The sequence below is a fragment of the Nicotiana sylvestris genome, chromosome 7, assembly GCF_000393655.2.
Source record: "Nicotiana sylvestris chromosome 7, ASM39365v2, whole genome shotgun sequence".
Classification (NCBI taxonomy): Eukaryota; Viridiplantae; Streptophyta; class Magnoliopsida; order Solanales; family Solanaceae; genus Nicotiana; species Nicotiana sylvestris.
Window position 1 is genome coordinate 142,281,238 of NC_091063.1, and position 16,700 is coordinate 142,297,937.

The following is a 16,700-nucleotide window of genomic DNA, read 5'->3' on the forward strand; positions in this document are numbered from 1 at the left end:
TTTACTTTTATCTCGACGAACATCAAGATCTTCTCTTGGTTAAGAGGAGGCCCCCTATTTATTTTTCCTTTCTTGGTGATTGGGAATGAGTCCTTCTTCTTACGGATACTAGCACTGGTTCCCGCTAAGGCATCATAAATAGAACAAACAAGTGCGTTGAAGGCACTTATTAGTTCTATCTGGTCAGCATCTTATGTGTCGTCACCCGTCCCATCATCAAAGTTTGATGGACGTTCATCTGTGCATATGGACATTCATTGTTCCAATCTGACCCGCCGCAATGACGACATTCTTAAAGGGGCTTCCTCCCCCGATCGTTGTTGTTAGATGCAACACTATTACTGCCTGAAGAAGGAGCTTCAGATTTGGTTGCACTCCGATCTCCTCCACTTCTACTAGGGCCACTATTTCTAGGTTGGCCCCCTTTGTATCCCCCTCGGACAGGCGGCTAAGGCATATACTTCCGAGCTACCACTTGATAGTCCCCAAGGCATTCCGCTACTTGGATTGCCTTGGGTAAAGTGTTTACCCTTTGTATTTGCAGCTCCATACGTGCATAAGGTTTCAAACCTTCTAGGAATGTGAAGATTTTGTCTTTGTCCCCTATATCCCGTATGTTCAGCATGAACACGGAGAATTCCCGCACATAATCCCCCACTGACTTGGTTAGGCGGAGCTCCCGTAACTTTCTTCGTGCATTGTACTCAATATTTTCGGGGAAGAGCTGTAGGCGTATGGCTGCCTTCAGTTCTGTCCACATCTCAAGAGTATCTTCACATGCCCTTGATGACTTCGTATTTCACCCGCCACCAGAGTTTAGCATCACCCTAAAGATACATGGCAACAATTGCTACCTTTCTTTGCTTCTTCTAACTCCCTCATAGCATCGAAGTACTGTTCGATGTCGAAGATGAAGTTCTCCACTTCTTTGGCATTCTGAGCTCCATTGTATGGTTTTGGCTCAGGAATCTTCAGCTTTTGTGACATAGGGGCGAGATTCACAACACCCCCAAATTGGTTTCCACCTCCACGAAGTAGGCCTTATAGTGCAGTATTGACAATATTGAGCTGGCTTGTCAAGTTATCTATGGTTTGTTGCATGGCAGTCACCCTGTTTGCATCTTGTGCCCTATAGGCTAAATCCTCGGCAAGCTCATGTTGGAGGCCCTCGAATTTACCAAAACTTTCGGCTGACTTTGTGACTACCGTTTGCAGGTTTCCTTCAGAGTGGGGACCGATATTCATTGTGTCACCTTCGGCCTGCCACAACCTGCGGTCCAGGTCGTCTAACCTTTGCACTAGACTGGTTCTTAGATCAGACACCATATTCACGATGGTTCATAATACGTCAATCGTCTCTTCACGGGACGCAATGCAGTCCCCATGATTCACCATGGTCAGAAATAATGGTAATGACAATGTGTTCCCTCGTCCGATGTCGAGCCTAGGCTTTGATACCAACTATTACATGGCACCTTCCTTAGATTCCGTGAAAGGAAGGCGTAAGGTTAAACAACCGATGTCCGTATAGTTATTATCCGCCAATTGGGGTTCCCTCTGAACACTAGAGGAGATTATCAGTGTTGTACAGGAAAACTAATGTCAAGAGAAATTGAGAGAACAGAAAAGAGAATTGAGAATGAAAGAAAGCTTGATTGCATTAATGAAAGCTATTACAGAAAAGCAACACGGTGTCAAGGGAGAGAGACACCAATATAGAGAATTGTTTGTTTGCTAGAAAATTTGATTGCTTGATCCCCCATAATAGTGCTTAAAAAAAAATAAACCAAAGTTATAGGACTTGACCTAACTAAGCTAGCGAGACATAATGGAAATACATGAAATAAATTTTTATACTGAAAAGGACGAATTTGCTACCAACTTTCTTAGATTTCATTCCTGTTGACTAATCCGAGTCCTTAAGAGCTTAGACGTCAGCGGGGAAGAACTCCGAAAGAATTTCATCGGCTCCGGGGAATATCCCCTCATACTTGCGGCTGACGCCCTTACTAAAAAAGAAGGAAAGATTTTTTGCAATAGTGGATTTTTTTCTCATCCTTCCGCTTGGAAGTTCAGTTTCATGATTGAGTTTCCCCTTTCTTCTAGAGATGCTGGGGGTCCAGCCATCATAGGCCTACAAACAAGCAGGTCCGTTGGCAGCAACCTTGTCTTTAGCATCAGAGTCTGTATGCGGCACTGTTTGTGCGCACGGTACTGTTGGCATCTGCCTGTGGCTAGGCGCCAGTGAGGGCTATCGGTGGGGAGATATAGGCACAAACGCGCTTGTCACTTGGCGCGGCTAAGACCACGGGGTCGTCCATGGCACTAGGCATTGGGAGGCTTGCCAGGACGCCATGGGACGCGTCTAAGGAATCATGAGGTATGGCTGGAAAGTCGCCCATGACATAAAGCACGAGCCCAACAATGTGATCATAGAAGATTGTTGGGATATTATTGTTCAAGTAGAATGTAATTGTGGAAAATGTGAGTGCTTTAAGATTTGCATCCACTATTAAGTCATTATGTTCATCAACAATAGCGTTGTGATGAACTCAATAAAGTAGATAATTTATCCTATATATGTTTTTATTCATCTTAGGACGAATATTTTAACATCTTAATATTCAAAAATCAATCAAGGACTTTGTTAATTTTAGGAAGACTTTGAAAATATACTTAAAAACTAATAAACCTCAGTTCCGAGAAATCATATCTTCTGCCAACACATTTACCGAGGAAGCAGAAGTCCTTATGAAGAATCTATTCCGGAACAAATGAATTGTTTTATACTTCAGGAACAAGCATAAAGAAACATTGATCGCTTTTGTCTTAATCTTAATAAAAAAAGGAATCAAGCGTCTCAGATTCAAATATTCAAACAACCTTCATGCTATCCAAAATCTAAAAAAATATATTGAAGTAAATTCCGTTTAATAGGATTTGACCCTATATCAAAGAATTTTTGGAATTGTATATTCAATGATGTACTAATACTAATAAACTAAATTTAGCTTAATGAATAGATTAAAATATTTAGAATACATAGATAGAGCGGATAGACGGAATAGAACCGGCATCGTAAGCTTGAAAGGCTAGGGGTTATAGTCGACGCCGATTATTATTTTTAACGTCTCTGATTCAAAACCGAAGATGAAGCTTTGGTTTCCTTCGGCTCCCACCGGATGGCAAATCAATCAGGGATGATACACCAAGGTGCATGGTTAGATCCAATAGGCGAGGAGTGTCCATTCCCAAAAGATGTCTGCAATGCTTTCATTTTCATAAAGATGGCATGGTTGGACACAACAAACCTATTTTGCAGAACGGGATAGAAGAGTCATTGATCAAGTTAGGCTAAGCAAAGTGGAGCAAGCCTCAGCTGATCAAGCAAACAAGCAACAAAATGATTCAAAAGCATGTGTATGCTAGCCTTCTGTTTGGGGCAGGCTTTGTAAGAGTTAAAATCATGTATGCACTGTTTGCCGAACATCATCATCTGCAAAACAGGCTCTGCTGTTTAAACAAATGAAGTATAGAGCATTTTCCATTGACAATAATCAACTTTTTTCTAGGATAAGCACACAATTATCATTGTCATATAGCAAGTATTACAAAGAAAAATAAAAGTGAAAAGAGAAAACAAGAAACTAATAACAATCCTCACTGCTACTAAAGATAAGGAAACTTTACACAAGACTGATATATGGAGTTCCTATAGTTGCACCCTTGCTGTCCCCAATCACTAAAAATTAACCACTGCAGCATTTGTATGATGCCTTGAATAGATTGTGTGTTTCTCTTATCTTCATCAAGACTTGCACCAGGAAACAACAAAACAATGCAGAAGATCGCCTTTATCTCCGTGAAAACTTGGACAGCAGATATATCACAAAGAAGCAAAATAGTGCAAAAAGAATAACATGCATCACATGGTTTGATCCTTCCTGGATGATACTTCTGTTCAATCGTCTCATATTGTTCTTCACCCCTGCTTGAGCCTTGATCAGTGTCATTTGCTGTGATAATGGGAGGTCCAAGTTTTTAAGAAACGGGGAAATCATGTAACTTACAAGAATGATTCCATAATCAATAAAATAAGCATACATCATGAGAATCTCAGATAGACCGACCAACCAACACATTTATAAACAATGCCGCACTAACTCTAGGCAAGTTTACTACTTCAACGGCTTGAAGCAATCTATTGCAGCAATTTGCTAGACGGGATAACTATTAGAAATACAGATTTACAATCAGTTGAACATATGCGGTGTGTAGTTCAATATCCCCGCACAAATTACCCTCAAGAACAAAGAAAAAAAAAGAGAAAATGGAATCAAGTTTGGGCTTTTTATTAGATCTAACAAGGATGCATCTTTCAAAGTACTAGAAAACCTATAAGAAAAGCATAGAGCAACAAAGGCATTCAGGCAGGTTGGTTTGGCAGTACGCAAGGCAAACAAAGACTACGAGTACACTGTCATTTCCAAAATATTTACAGTAATAACAATTGCAATTCCTAGCATTTATAGAGGGAGAGAGAGTGTTAGATTGTTATCCAGCCTTAGGAACATAAACACAAAACAAGCTCCAATATACAAAAACTTAATTGTTAAGGTACATAAATATATGGAAAAGTGACAAAAGGACTTAAAGAATATCAAATATCTTGGAAGAAAAGGAGAACAAGTTCACGGCATACCAGTTGGTTAATAAAATCATTCTGAAACTTTGCTTCAGACTCAATTTCTTGGGCTACCTGCAGCAAGAAATATCTATAAGTACTAGCAAAGGGTAAGTTGGAATAAAAATCTGAAACCCTGACAAAGGTGAAATGACAAGGCGGACAAATGAGACATTGGAAAAAATGACCTATAAGGAACATTGTATGGATCCACGGACAGGATATAGGAATGATAACCTCTCTCAGCCTGTCGTGAATGAACTATATGGATAACATGACACTGGTCCCCCTATTCTCAGATTTCACTAGGACAGATTTACAACCTAGAAATAAGTGCTGATGTCTCTCTAGCATCCACCTCAAGACCAGTTGAAGTATGTCAGCATGATAAAGCATCAATATATGCCAATATAAAAAAATGAAGATAGACATAAGTAACCACCAGAAAAAGGAGTCATGGGTGTGAAAACACAACCTTTCTTCAAGATTGGTAACCAGGAATAAGTCAGTACTTGCTCCATATACAGTCAAACTTCATGTCTTCTTAATCTAACAATTGATTCCATCCAACAAGAAGTTCCTATACAGTGTCTTTTATGCAAAGTATATCTCGGGGGGTGGGGGGAGGGGGGGCGCAGAATATCTTGACGGTTGGTGTGTTTCCAAAACAATGCAGTCTTACCAGTGAAAACGTAAAGCCAAAGAGTGAATTAACATTTTTCTCATAACAGTGGCGTGTGGGCCAACTTGTGCACACCTCAGCCATTTAACCGAGTATTTGCTACCTCCAATTTGGCACAAGTATTGGGTACTTCCACCCGCCAAGGCTTATGCATATGGAAATAAATAACCTAGTGTTTTTGTGTTTCTGCTAGGACTAAAACCCTGATCTCCAAGGGTTGAACTCACTTCATTGACTACTAGGCAACAACCTTGGGTTGATGAACAGCTTTATTAATCCAGTACGATACGATAAATTAAAGGTAAAACATAAAATCAACATTTCCATTCCCAATTCTAAGATGAAATCCTAAATTAAAGGATAGAGAACAACATTCCTGAATGCAACATTGCCTTGTTTCGCTCAATCCCGAACACAGTATAGTCATTACGCTTTCGTTTGTTCGTGGAAGAGACTTCAACTATCTTCAACCTATATGCCTAACAAGTTTCACAGTGGTGTTCTAAGAAATACTATTATCAGTGTCCAAAACAACACATCACCTTATTTGAAATGGATCCATGACATAACACATCACCAAGTTTGACATGTACATGCATATTAAAGATGCCACCAGTTATGCCAAAAAAAAAAGTCCTCCAACAAAAAATACAAAATACAAATATAAAGCCAAAGACAAGGTGATAGGTAAGCATACATTTCTAAGCTGTTTTACTTGTTTGCGAAGACCTGTAATCTCGTCATCTAGGTCCCCGTGCATCGGATCAATCCGCACCTGTATCTCATCTGAACCACCTACTTGCCTCGTACTCAATCCATCTCTGATCAATCAAACAATGAAAGAAAACAACTCAATTTCTCAAAAATAAACCCAAAAAATGAAAAAAATGTATTTCTATTAATTTTCTCCTAATTAGGTTATGCTTTTGGTAACTTTTTGTTACACAAACACTTCTCTATAACAATTCAAATTGTGCAAGCAATTAGAACCATAACAAATTATAACTTAAGAAGACGATTCTTTTTTCCCGTTTTTCATAGATACCTGGATCTGTAGGAAGCAGCACCGTAGAAATCACCGCCTCTATGAGAGCTAGAAGCCATTGAAAGAAAAAACTGAAGGAACCTCGAAACCCTAGGTTTCGCGAAAAAAGTATCAATAAAAAGGATTGAAACTTCAGCACGTCAAAAAATACTTCTGTGCTACCAAAGATCAGAGGAGAAATTTATAGTAACCTGTAATATGTTTGTTACAACTCTATTCACCAAAAAATGCTATTTACTCTGTAATACAGCCTATTTTTCAACCATATTGTCCATTAACTGCTATCATGAACCGTCTTGTGGGCTATTTGTTTCATCCTGCACAAGGAATGTTAATGCAGCAGTATCAGAAACCAAATTCAAATGCATGTTAAATCAGGTAGTTTGCTTCCTTGTTTATGAAGTTAATTTGAGCCCTTGCCCTTTAATATCCACAAATGTACAGATTATATGCAACAAAGCTAGGTTCTTTAGTTCCACCATAAAATATGGTTACAAGACATCATCCCATTAAAACCGTAATATTCATTAGCAAGTGGTACTGCATAAATAAACAGTTAAATACATTAACACAAAGCACGTGTTCATATAAATAGAAGACCACTACGGATTTTCAACTTCTAAGAAAGAAGGAAAAACACATAACATGCTCAAGGAAAGACCCAAAACAATAGGTACATTTTTCATACAAGTACATCTCCAGGTCAGGAAAATGGAAAAAAACTATCATCCCTCCAAAAAAAGGAATATCCATTACATCTAATAAACCAAAAAAAAGGATCTCCATTAACACATTTTACTCTTAATCATTCTTCTGTCACACATTAAATTTCCAAGTGCTTAGTGATTTTTCGCCAGGAACTTCAACATTTATTTATTAATGAGCTGCACATTAGCTCTATGATATCCTCAGTGCCCCCAACTGCTAAACACTTAGAAATCTTAATCTGAAAATGATAATGGTTATAAAGAAATTCAAACAATGTAATTTCAACATGGCATAAAAGTTATGAAATGCACATCAAATTCTTTAAGCTCCGAATGATCTCAATTGTGTTGAAAGTCTCATTTCATTTAAAACTACAATCTTATGGTCCGTCTCTACCCTCCTCCCCTAACATATCTTCAAATCTACCAACTCACCTTTGTATGATCTTACAGTTTGAATTAAGAAAGCTAATCTCCAGCATATAATAATAATATTATTGTTATTAATAGATGGAGACTTTTAATATTTTCACTGCCTTATCTGTCAATTTAAAAAACTGAGGGGTATAAATCAAAGAAAATCAAGAGGTTTAAAATTATACTTAAACCATAATTTATTTATAGTTGAATAGAAATACAACCTCTATTTATTTATAGTTGAATAGAAATACAACCTCTATCAGTAAGGAAATCTTAGGTAGAAAAAGAGAAAAGGAACAGCTATGTACTACATGATGTTTAATTTAGCCACAAATCAGCCTTGCTCTTTTCCAACAAAAGTAACAGAGGCAAAGAAACAAACCTCCAATGCCCGAGCAGTCCTATATTTTGGGACATTCACTTATGACATGCATATGTTTTCACTCACTCTCTGTAATTATGGCTGCGAAAACTAAAACAACTCCGGTTTAAAAAACAACTGATTGTTTGAAAAAATCCTGGGAAAATGGAATGATTTAAGAGGAATGAAACTCAAACAAAGAGAAAACATGTGACAGACTTCATCACTAAACTTCCATTTAATGGTGAATGAGAGTGTATTTATTTCATGAACTTTACCTTTTATTAGGTTGTTAACTACTTTATTTCAGCAATTCACAAATTTGTTAAATAAAAGATAATAAATGGAGACCGGTTATAACATTATGAAACTGAACCCATATGGCATAAAGCAGAAGCAGCAGGTACGTCTGTTCGGGTTCATTCATGTCCAATAAACTTCAAACAAAAGGAGATTCGGGTATCATGAATGCACTCTACAACCTCTGAATGGTCCCAGAAAGTAAGTTCTCCCTCCAGCTCCTTAGACCAATTCCTCTTTATAGGCAATACCTATTTGCATGTTATGGGCACCCACCTTTAACCAAGCGAACTAGAATTAAGCATTCTTTTACAACCAAGTGACCACCCCTTCCATCAGCTGCACTCAATTTAATTTCCACTTGGTGCGTGCAAACCTAGACCTCACCTGGATTTGAAGTTCATCCAGTGTAATATAAGGCTGTATTGTGGCCCGGGCCTGGCCCGGGACCGGCCCAGGACCGCGGGGCAAACGGGCCAAATGGGCCGGTTCAACCAGGCCTGGGCTCTAGTGGTGCAAAAGCCCGTGGTGGGCCGGTTCAAGACAATTAGCCCGTGAGCCCGGGACCGGCAGGCGGGCCTGGGCCGGTTCAACCGGGCCCAACGGGCTCCAATGTTTTTTTTATAAAAAAAAAGACCAACGGTCAGATTTTTAAAATCTAGCCGTTGGCCTTCAAAATTTATCCGTTGGCCACTTTAAAAAATAGCCATTTGGCCCCCAAACTTTGTTTTAACCCCAAACTTTTTATAATTACACTTTTTCCCAATTCTCAACTATAAATACCCCCCTATTCTTTCATTTTTACTCACAAATTCATCAATCTCTCTCTAATTTTCTTCTATAATTGCTTACTTTATTATTGCAATTTCGTGAAAAATTGTGAAGTTGGTGAATTGAAGTATTCAAGTCTTCAAGTCTTCAACGATATTCAATTTTCAAGAAGTTGTTCGTCAATTCGGTAAACTCGTTCCAACTCTAAGTTTTAATATTATAGTTTTGTTAGTTTTATTTAGTACAATTATAATTAATATGGCATTTTCTTTGAAAAATATTTTTGGTGGTAAGGGTAAGGGAAAATTTAAAATTGGTGAATCTAGTAGCCAAGCTACTACTCCTCCCCCGGCTCCCCGACCCAGACCTGTTACCCGTCCTCCTCCACCTATTATTCTTGATAGTGATAACTCTTGTTTTCAATTTTCCGATAGTCAATTTTGCCATGATGTTGCACCGGGTCAACAATTAAATGAAGAAGTTATGAATGCTCTTTATCCTAATGAAACTATCTTTGAAAATGATGAGGAAAATGATGATTTAGATGAAACGCAACCGGATTTAGATGATACACCTACTAGTCCTGTTAATAACCCAACTGATGCCCCACCTGACCCTCCTGTAGTAACCCCTACTTTTAATAGACAACCTTCTAAACGGCCCGAAACATCTCTTGTTTGCCATTTTTTTACTCAACTAAGAGAAAAAAATAAGGCTAAGTGTAACACTTGTGGGTTTCAACTAGTTCATAAATTTACTGGAGACCGTAGCGGTACGGGCAGTTTAACTAGACACATATTGAAACACCCTAGAGATAAAGCTAGATTTTTACAAATGAAAGTTGCGCAAGAGGGGACAAGTGTAGATAGTACGGTTAACCCTAGTACAGGTTCAAATCTAGTTCAACCGGGAATTAACATTGTTACCGGTGGCATTTTATATTATGATCCAAATAAAGACCGTGAAGAATTGGCAAAAATGGTTACTGTTATGTGCTTACCCTATAGTTTTCCTTCTAACCCTCATTTTGTTCATTATATTAGAAGAGTTTTTAATCCTACTTATAAAGGATGGCCTCGCGCAACCGTATAGAGCGATATTTATAAATATAAACATGAATATGAACAATATTTGCGCTATTTATTTACTCATATAGATTGTCGCATTGCTATTACTACTGATATTGGTAGAAGTGGTAATGACTGTGATTATCTAACTGTTACAAGTCATTGGATAGATGAGGAGTGGATAATGCAAAAGCGCATTATTGCTTATAGAATAATTAATTCACGCCACACAGGTAAGTTTATTGCTAACACAGTTGCAGATATTTGTAGATATTTTTGCATTAGAGATAAAATTATGTCGGTTTCAATGGATAATGCTTCTAGTAACACTAATGCTATAGGCTTGCTTACAACTACACTAAATCCTGCATTTAGTAATATTTTTCATGTTAGATGTATTTGTCATATTTACCATTTAATCGTCGGTGCTGGTATGAAAGTTTTAAATGTAGAAATTGAAAAGGTTAAAATGGCTCTTAATTGGCTTTTTTATTCAAACCGTAGAAGTAGACTTAGAGACTATTTTAAAAAATGTGATGAATTTGGCCTTAGAGAAAGAAAGGTTCCTAAACCTTGTCCGACTAGATGGAATTACATGTATGAAAGTTTAGTTGTTGCATATGAATATAGGAACCCAATAAGCGCAACGTATAATGCTCGTGTAGGTGATGGTGATGATGATGAGCACCTTACAAATCAAGATTAGAGTAATGTTAAAATGCTTGTAGACTTTTTAGAACAATTTCATATTGCTACAAATGAATTATTTGGCCAATATTATCCTACTATTTCTAACTGTTTAGTTTATATTGCAGCACTTGTAGATTTATTTACTCAATTTTCAGAGGGTGGAGTAATTTATGAAGAAGCTATTAATTCTATGAAAGCTAAGTTTAAAAAATATTTTTTCCATATCCCCCCTATTTTTGATGTTGCTGCATTGTTAAATCCTACAATGAAATTAGGAGGTCCTCACTTTTGGTATTCAAAAGTTTATAACGCTTTATCACTTTCAGCTGAGGAATTTGCTACACTTGGAGATGCAAAAGCCTCAATTAAAATAAATGCTCAAACTATTTATAATGCTTATCAACTTGTCTTAGATCAAGCTAGATCAAATGTTCCAACTCCTACTTCGTCTAGTTCGCAAGCATCTAAAAGAAATGCGGGCCTAAAAGCCCTTAGTTCTTGGACGGAGTTCAGGGGGTTCTCAAGGTGATAATTTTGGTGATAGTTCACAACTAAATGAGCTTCAAGTTTATTTGTTGCAGACTTGAATCAGAGAATCCCGACGGCTCCTTCGATGTTTTGGAATGGTGGAAGGACAAACAAAAACACTATTCGATTCTTTCAAGGATGGCTCGAGATATTTTAGGTGTTCAAGCTTCAACAGTGGCATCGGAGAGCGCATTCAGTCAAGCGAGGCTTCAAATCGGTGATCATAGAGCGTCTATGAGGGAAAGCTTGGAAAAATCAATACTCTTCAGAGATTGGATCCGTTCGGAAAGAAGAAATTTTGGACTTGCAAAATCACAACCGGAGATAGATGAAGCTTATGAAGAAATGCTAGCGGAACTTGCGCAGGATGCTGCTTCGCCCGGAAGCGGTGATGAACAAGCTTCTTTTCCACCACCACCAACGGAAATTCCTCCGGACCTTCAAGGATTTATGAGATTTGTTAGAGATAATACATAGACTAACATGTAACTTGTATTTTGGCACATCTTCCTTAGTTTTTTTCCTTTTAATGGTGGTATTAGTACCTTGTTGTGCTCATTCCATTGGGGGAGGAAGACTAAGAAAGATATTTCCATTCTTTGTTAATGTCGTAATAGTAAAATATATAAGACATTCCCTTGAATATTTCTTTGCAATTTATTTTGTGTTTAAATTTGATATAGTATATATATTATATATCTAATACATATAAACTATATATATATATATATATATATATATATATATATATATATAAGGTAATATATATTACATAAGGCAATATATAATTATATATACACATAATACACCCTTATATATACATACTATACATACTATATATACTATATATATTTATATAGCTATATATAAGCAATTTATACTAGTATATACATATATAGTTTACAAGAAAGTGCCTTAGATAAAAAAAATTAAAAAAAATAGCCTATATATATATGTGTGTGTGTATGTATATATATATATATATATATATATATATACATACACATATATATAAGGCAATATATATATCTCTAATACATATAAACTATATATATATATACATACATATATATAAGGCAATATATATTACATAAGGCAATATATAATTATATATACACATAATACACCCTTATATATACATACTATATATATTTATATAGTTATATATAAGCAATTTATACTAGTATATACATATATAGTTTACAAGAAAATGCCTTAGATTAAAAAAATAAAAAAAAATAGCCCGAAACGAAAAAAGCCCGTTAGGCCCGCGGGTCCGGCCCATTTAGCCCGGGACCATGTGGGCTTAGGACCGCCATGGGTCGGTTCCACACATTGGGACCGTTTGGCCCAGGATCGCCTCAGCCCGACCCGCCTCAAGCCCAAGCCCGTTTAGGCCCGTTTGGCCCGGGCCCGGACCACAATACAACATTAGTGTAATAGCACAACTATTATGAAACTAATCTAACTCTTGATGAGCTCCTGTGAGATGTGGCTAGTATTAGGGTCTAAATCCAAAAAGTATTAGCACATTATATTTTTACTATGAGATGCAACACATGGTGCTCCTTCCAGTAATATCACGACATTCACAAGGCAATGACTCTTACTCTTGCTTCTTTTTGGCTTTTGTTTGTTTAGGGACTTATTGCAATAGTTTTGAGTTTTGACCCAAAATTGGAGAAGGTGAATCCAATTTGTGCAAGAATCAGAGGTAGTAGATTTGTTTCACATTATTTATAATTTTCCAACCATTTTCTCCATCTGTTCTTCCCGGAACAACTTCTTGAACCCACTCAGTACTCACCTAAAGGATGAAGTACTATATAACAGAATTGGCTTGAGGCTCCAGTTTGACTTATTTTTTTGAGAAGGTAACAAGTTCTATAAATTAAGTAGAAAAACCTTTAGCATAAAGATTATGCTAAAGGTTAAAGATAGTTACAAGTCTTCAGTTTGACGTATTAGTGGTAGACAACTCATAAAAGTCCAATTTTAACTTGGTTCTATATCATAAACTAATAAAGAAAACCAACCACCTCAACCCGCTTTCGATTGAACTCACCAAATAGAAGTCAACCTTTTGAAGAAATTTCCATCCCCGAAACTACTAGAAAAGGCCATAGAGAAAATGATCACGGGCAGACCAAACCAATAAAAGAACAATATACCTTAAAAGATATGCATCAGAGTCGATACATATATTTCATCCTCTCCTCACAAATAAGCAAGCCACGGAAAAAAAATCACTTATCCAAAGTTGACAACTGTGATCTCCACCAGGTTGATCTGTTTGTTTGATTACATTTATAAAATTCGCTTCCTACAAACTTCCAGGTTCCATCCTCAAATCCCATTCATTTGGTTTCAGGTGTACAAGCAGCAAGTATATACAACCAGAAAATCATCTCAATCACACGAGCATTAAAGAGTACATGCACCAAATACCCAATTAAGCCATCATTAATCATTATAAACAGGCTAAACAGGCAATTCTACACCTTCTGCTTGGTGGGCAATCTTACATAATATAGATCTGTCAGTTGAAAACCTTAATCTATAGAATGAAATCCCATGTGTTTCGGAACAAGGAGGACCATCACCGTTACATTCAAAGGATCAATGGTATTAAGTGCAATAACCAAGTTACTGAAAGCACAATGGCATCATCCAAGCATAGAAAGAACAACCTCCTATAACATGAAACTTGTCGAAGAACACCGATCAAATTCAACACAAATTAATCCTAAGAACTGGTTAAATATTTAAAATCTCTATACCAATTTTAGTACTCCCTGTGCCAATTTGTTTGGCACTTTTTCCTTTATTGTTTATCTCAAAAAATTTGGTACCTTACTATTTACAATCTAATAATTATCACATTCCTATTTTACCATTGACATGACATGTTCTGGATCCCACTAAATACAAAAAAGAAAAAATTGGTACCAAAGGCACTTGAAGCTTATATCAGAAGTCTTTTCTTTCTTAAACTCCGCATCTAGACAACTACCGCCAAGCCAAATTGAGATGAGGGAGTATTTCTTAATGAATTCTCCGTATTTAACAATTCCAGCTTAACTATGCACATAACGTTTATAGAACCAAATTCCCAAGGCGAAAGCTGCCAATAACTAGAACACAAAACACCGCACACAAAACACCATTAGTTATAAATGCAATATTCCAAGTAATAAATGACTTGTGAACTACATCTTCAGGTTGGCAAAGAACGTTCCAATACACCGATGCCAGCAGAAACCCCAACAAGTATAGCAAACCAATTCTATTTCAGAAACCCTGGTAAAAGCCCAATTCAAACCCCAACACAATTAACACATTCGGACAGTAAAACGACAAACAAACAGCACGTGCTCCCCAAGAAATCGGATCAATGCAGCCAAAAAAGAAGCTGTCATCGCAAATCATCAGTCTCAATTTCAAAGCTACAAAATGAATTTAAGCAGAAAAGTGCAAGAAACAAAAGCAATTGAACAAGAATAGAATAGAAGATAACAAATGAGATGAATTTGGATTAAGCTGTTACTCTGATATCTTCCAAAAACAACAAGAACAGATAAAATAAAACCATTTCGAATTAAGCTCAAAAAATAATAATCAAACAGCACGTATCAGTGTCAGTCACTTTAAAAACTAAAACCTTAGAGAGAGAGAGAGAGAGAGAGAGAGAGAGAGAGAGAGAGAGAAAGAGAGTGAGAAACTAATCAAAATCAATACCACGCCAACACATTGCATACAAGTGCACGGAACATAAAAATAATCCTAAAGTATGATTAAACCTAACTCTAAAACTCTAAATTAAACAGTTACCAAATCTCATAAAAAACATTTTTTAAAAAAAAGAGCTGATAAAAATGCATAAATAATTAATCAAAATAAAAATAAACTCAAATTAGCTAAAAACGAAGGAGAAGAAGGATTCAAACCTGCTTTATCCCGTAAAGGCGAACTGGAAAACCCTAGTATTAAGTAGAAATGCTATGAATCTTCAACAACAACAACAAAAAAAAAACCTCGAAACTTCAAAACCCTAGATGGAGAGAAAAATGAAGCGGCGGTGACGTTAGAGAGAGAAAGACGGACAGAGATCAGAGAGAGAGATTCATGGCTTAATACATGACGAAGACACATGTTAAGTACGTACAGGTGATCTTATTAGGAAAGAGCAATTAAGGTCCCCAAGTTTTTCATTTTTTTTTTATTTCAAATTTAAATTTCAGAATTTTTTAAAAATTAAAAAACTCTAGAAAGCTGTTTCTCGTCAAATCACTCAAAAAATTCAAAAACAACTCCAAATTGTATTTATGTACAAACACAACTCTAATTTTCAAATATCATTTTACTTGAATTTATTTCTCACTTTTTTCCCGAAATTTCTCAATTCTTATGTGTCACACCTCCTTTTTGCGCGCCCGCCCCCGGAGGGTTAAATGCGCGAGGGGAGTTTTTCCAATTTAAGTGACAATATTCGAAATGAGATTATTTGTTTAATTCAGAGTCGCCACTTGGGAAAGGTTTGGCTTTTGGTGTCCCAAGTCACCGGTTTATCTTGAATCCCGAATCGAGAAAAATATTCAACTTTTCCAAATGAAGTCTGCGAACCAGAAATTCTAAGTAAGGAATTCTGTTGACCCGAGGGAAGGTGTTAGGCACCCTCAAATCCCGTGGTTCTAGCACGGTCGCTTAAATTGTTATAATGGCTAAATATCTGATTTAAGTACATGTTGTGACTTATGTGCTTTTTATTGAATTTAAAACCGCTTTTATTATCATTTATTTTTATAGAATTGCAACGTCATGAAAATGCATCTCGAACCACGTCACAATCAATGCGCCCGTGGTTGTTAACACATTTCGACTCCGTTGAGATTTGAATTTGGGTCACATAAATGCGCACCCGAATTTAAGAATGTAACTTAATTAATTCGCGCCTAAAGAGTCTAACGCGTTATTATTTTTTTGGGGGAAAGACCGTGAAATTCACTAAACAGTCCCTCCCATATTCTAAGTATTTACTATTATCAATTATTGAGGGCCCCGCAACGTGCATCTTTATTTGACGAGGCTCGTCTCATTATTTTTTAAAAGGGATATCCTAAAGTGGCTACATTTCTATTATGTTTGTCTCTAAAAAATAGAAGAAAAAGGATACGTGCTTAATTCAATTGCATGCTTTGGCCCACTCTGGATTCCTGTTAATCATCTGATTAGTTGTTTACGTGATGAAGGATGCTATACCTCGTATAACATGCTTTTAATTTGATAAAAATTACGTACAAGCTCATGAAACGCTACACTTACTCCAAACATTTCTTGAGTTGAATTTAACTAAACTTATTTAAACTAGATTAAGGGAGTTAACTACCAGAATGTTACTAATGGGATTCGAACATGATCCTACATACTGCCTGACGAAGTTGAAAC

At 36.7% G+C, this 16,700-nt stretch overlaps 1 protein-coding gene across 2 annotated transcripts; it reads right to left on the bottom strand.

The window, feature by feature from the left end:
* Positions 1-3,516: 3,516 nt before the first annotated feature.
* LOC104232425 (bet1-like protein At4g14600) lies at positions 3,517-15,403 on the bottom strand. 2 transcript variants are annotated; one of them, XM_070150603.1, is made up of 6 exons: positions 15,203-15,403; positions 6,603-6,728; positions 6,412-6,501; positions 6,064-6,187; positions 4,703-4,759; positions 3,517-4,016 (listed from the first exon to the last, which is right to left on the bottom strand). In XM_070150603.1, exons 3-6 carry the CDS (start codon positions 6,468-6,470, stop codon positions 3,855-3,857), a joined length of 402 nt encoding a protein of 133 aa, XP_070006704.1. In that variant the 5' UTR covers positions 6,471-6,501; positions 6,603-6,728; positions 15,203-15,403; the 3' UTR covers positions 3,517-3,854. The 2 variants fall into 2 exon arrangements, with proteins under 2 accessions (XP_070006704.1, XP_009783938.1); XM_009785636.2 differs by lacking the exon at positions 15,203-15,403 and adding an exon at positions 7,921-7,997.
* Between the last annotated feature and the right edge of the window lie 1,297 nt (positions 15,404-16,700).

Excerpts from the sequence above, each read along its gene's own strand:
- LOC104232425 (XM_070150603.1), bottom strand. The coding sequence starts at position 6,470 with ATGGCTTCTAGCTCTCATAGAGGCGGTGATTTCTACGGTGCTGCTTCC. Across the intron at positions 6,188-6,411 it reads GCTGCTTCCTACAGATCCAG|AGATGGATTGAGTACGAGGC; the intron begins GTATCTATGAAA and ends TTGATTGATCAG. Across the intron at positions 4,760-6,063 it reads AAGTAAAACAGCTTAGAAAT|GTAGCCCAAGAAATTGAGTC; the intron begins GTATGCTTACCT and ends TTCTTGCTGCAG.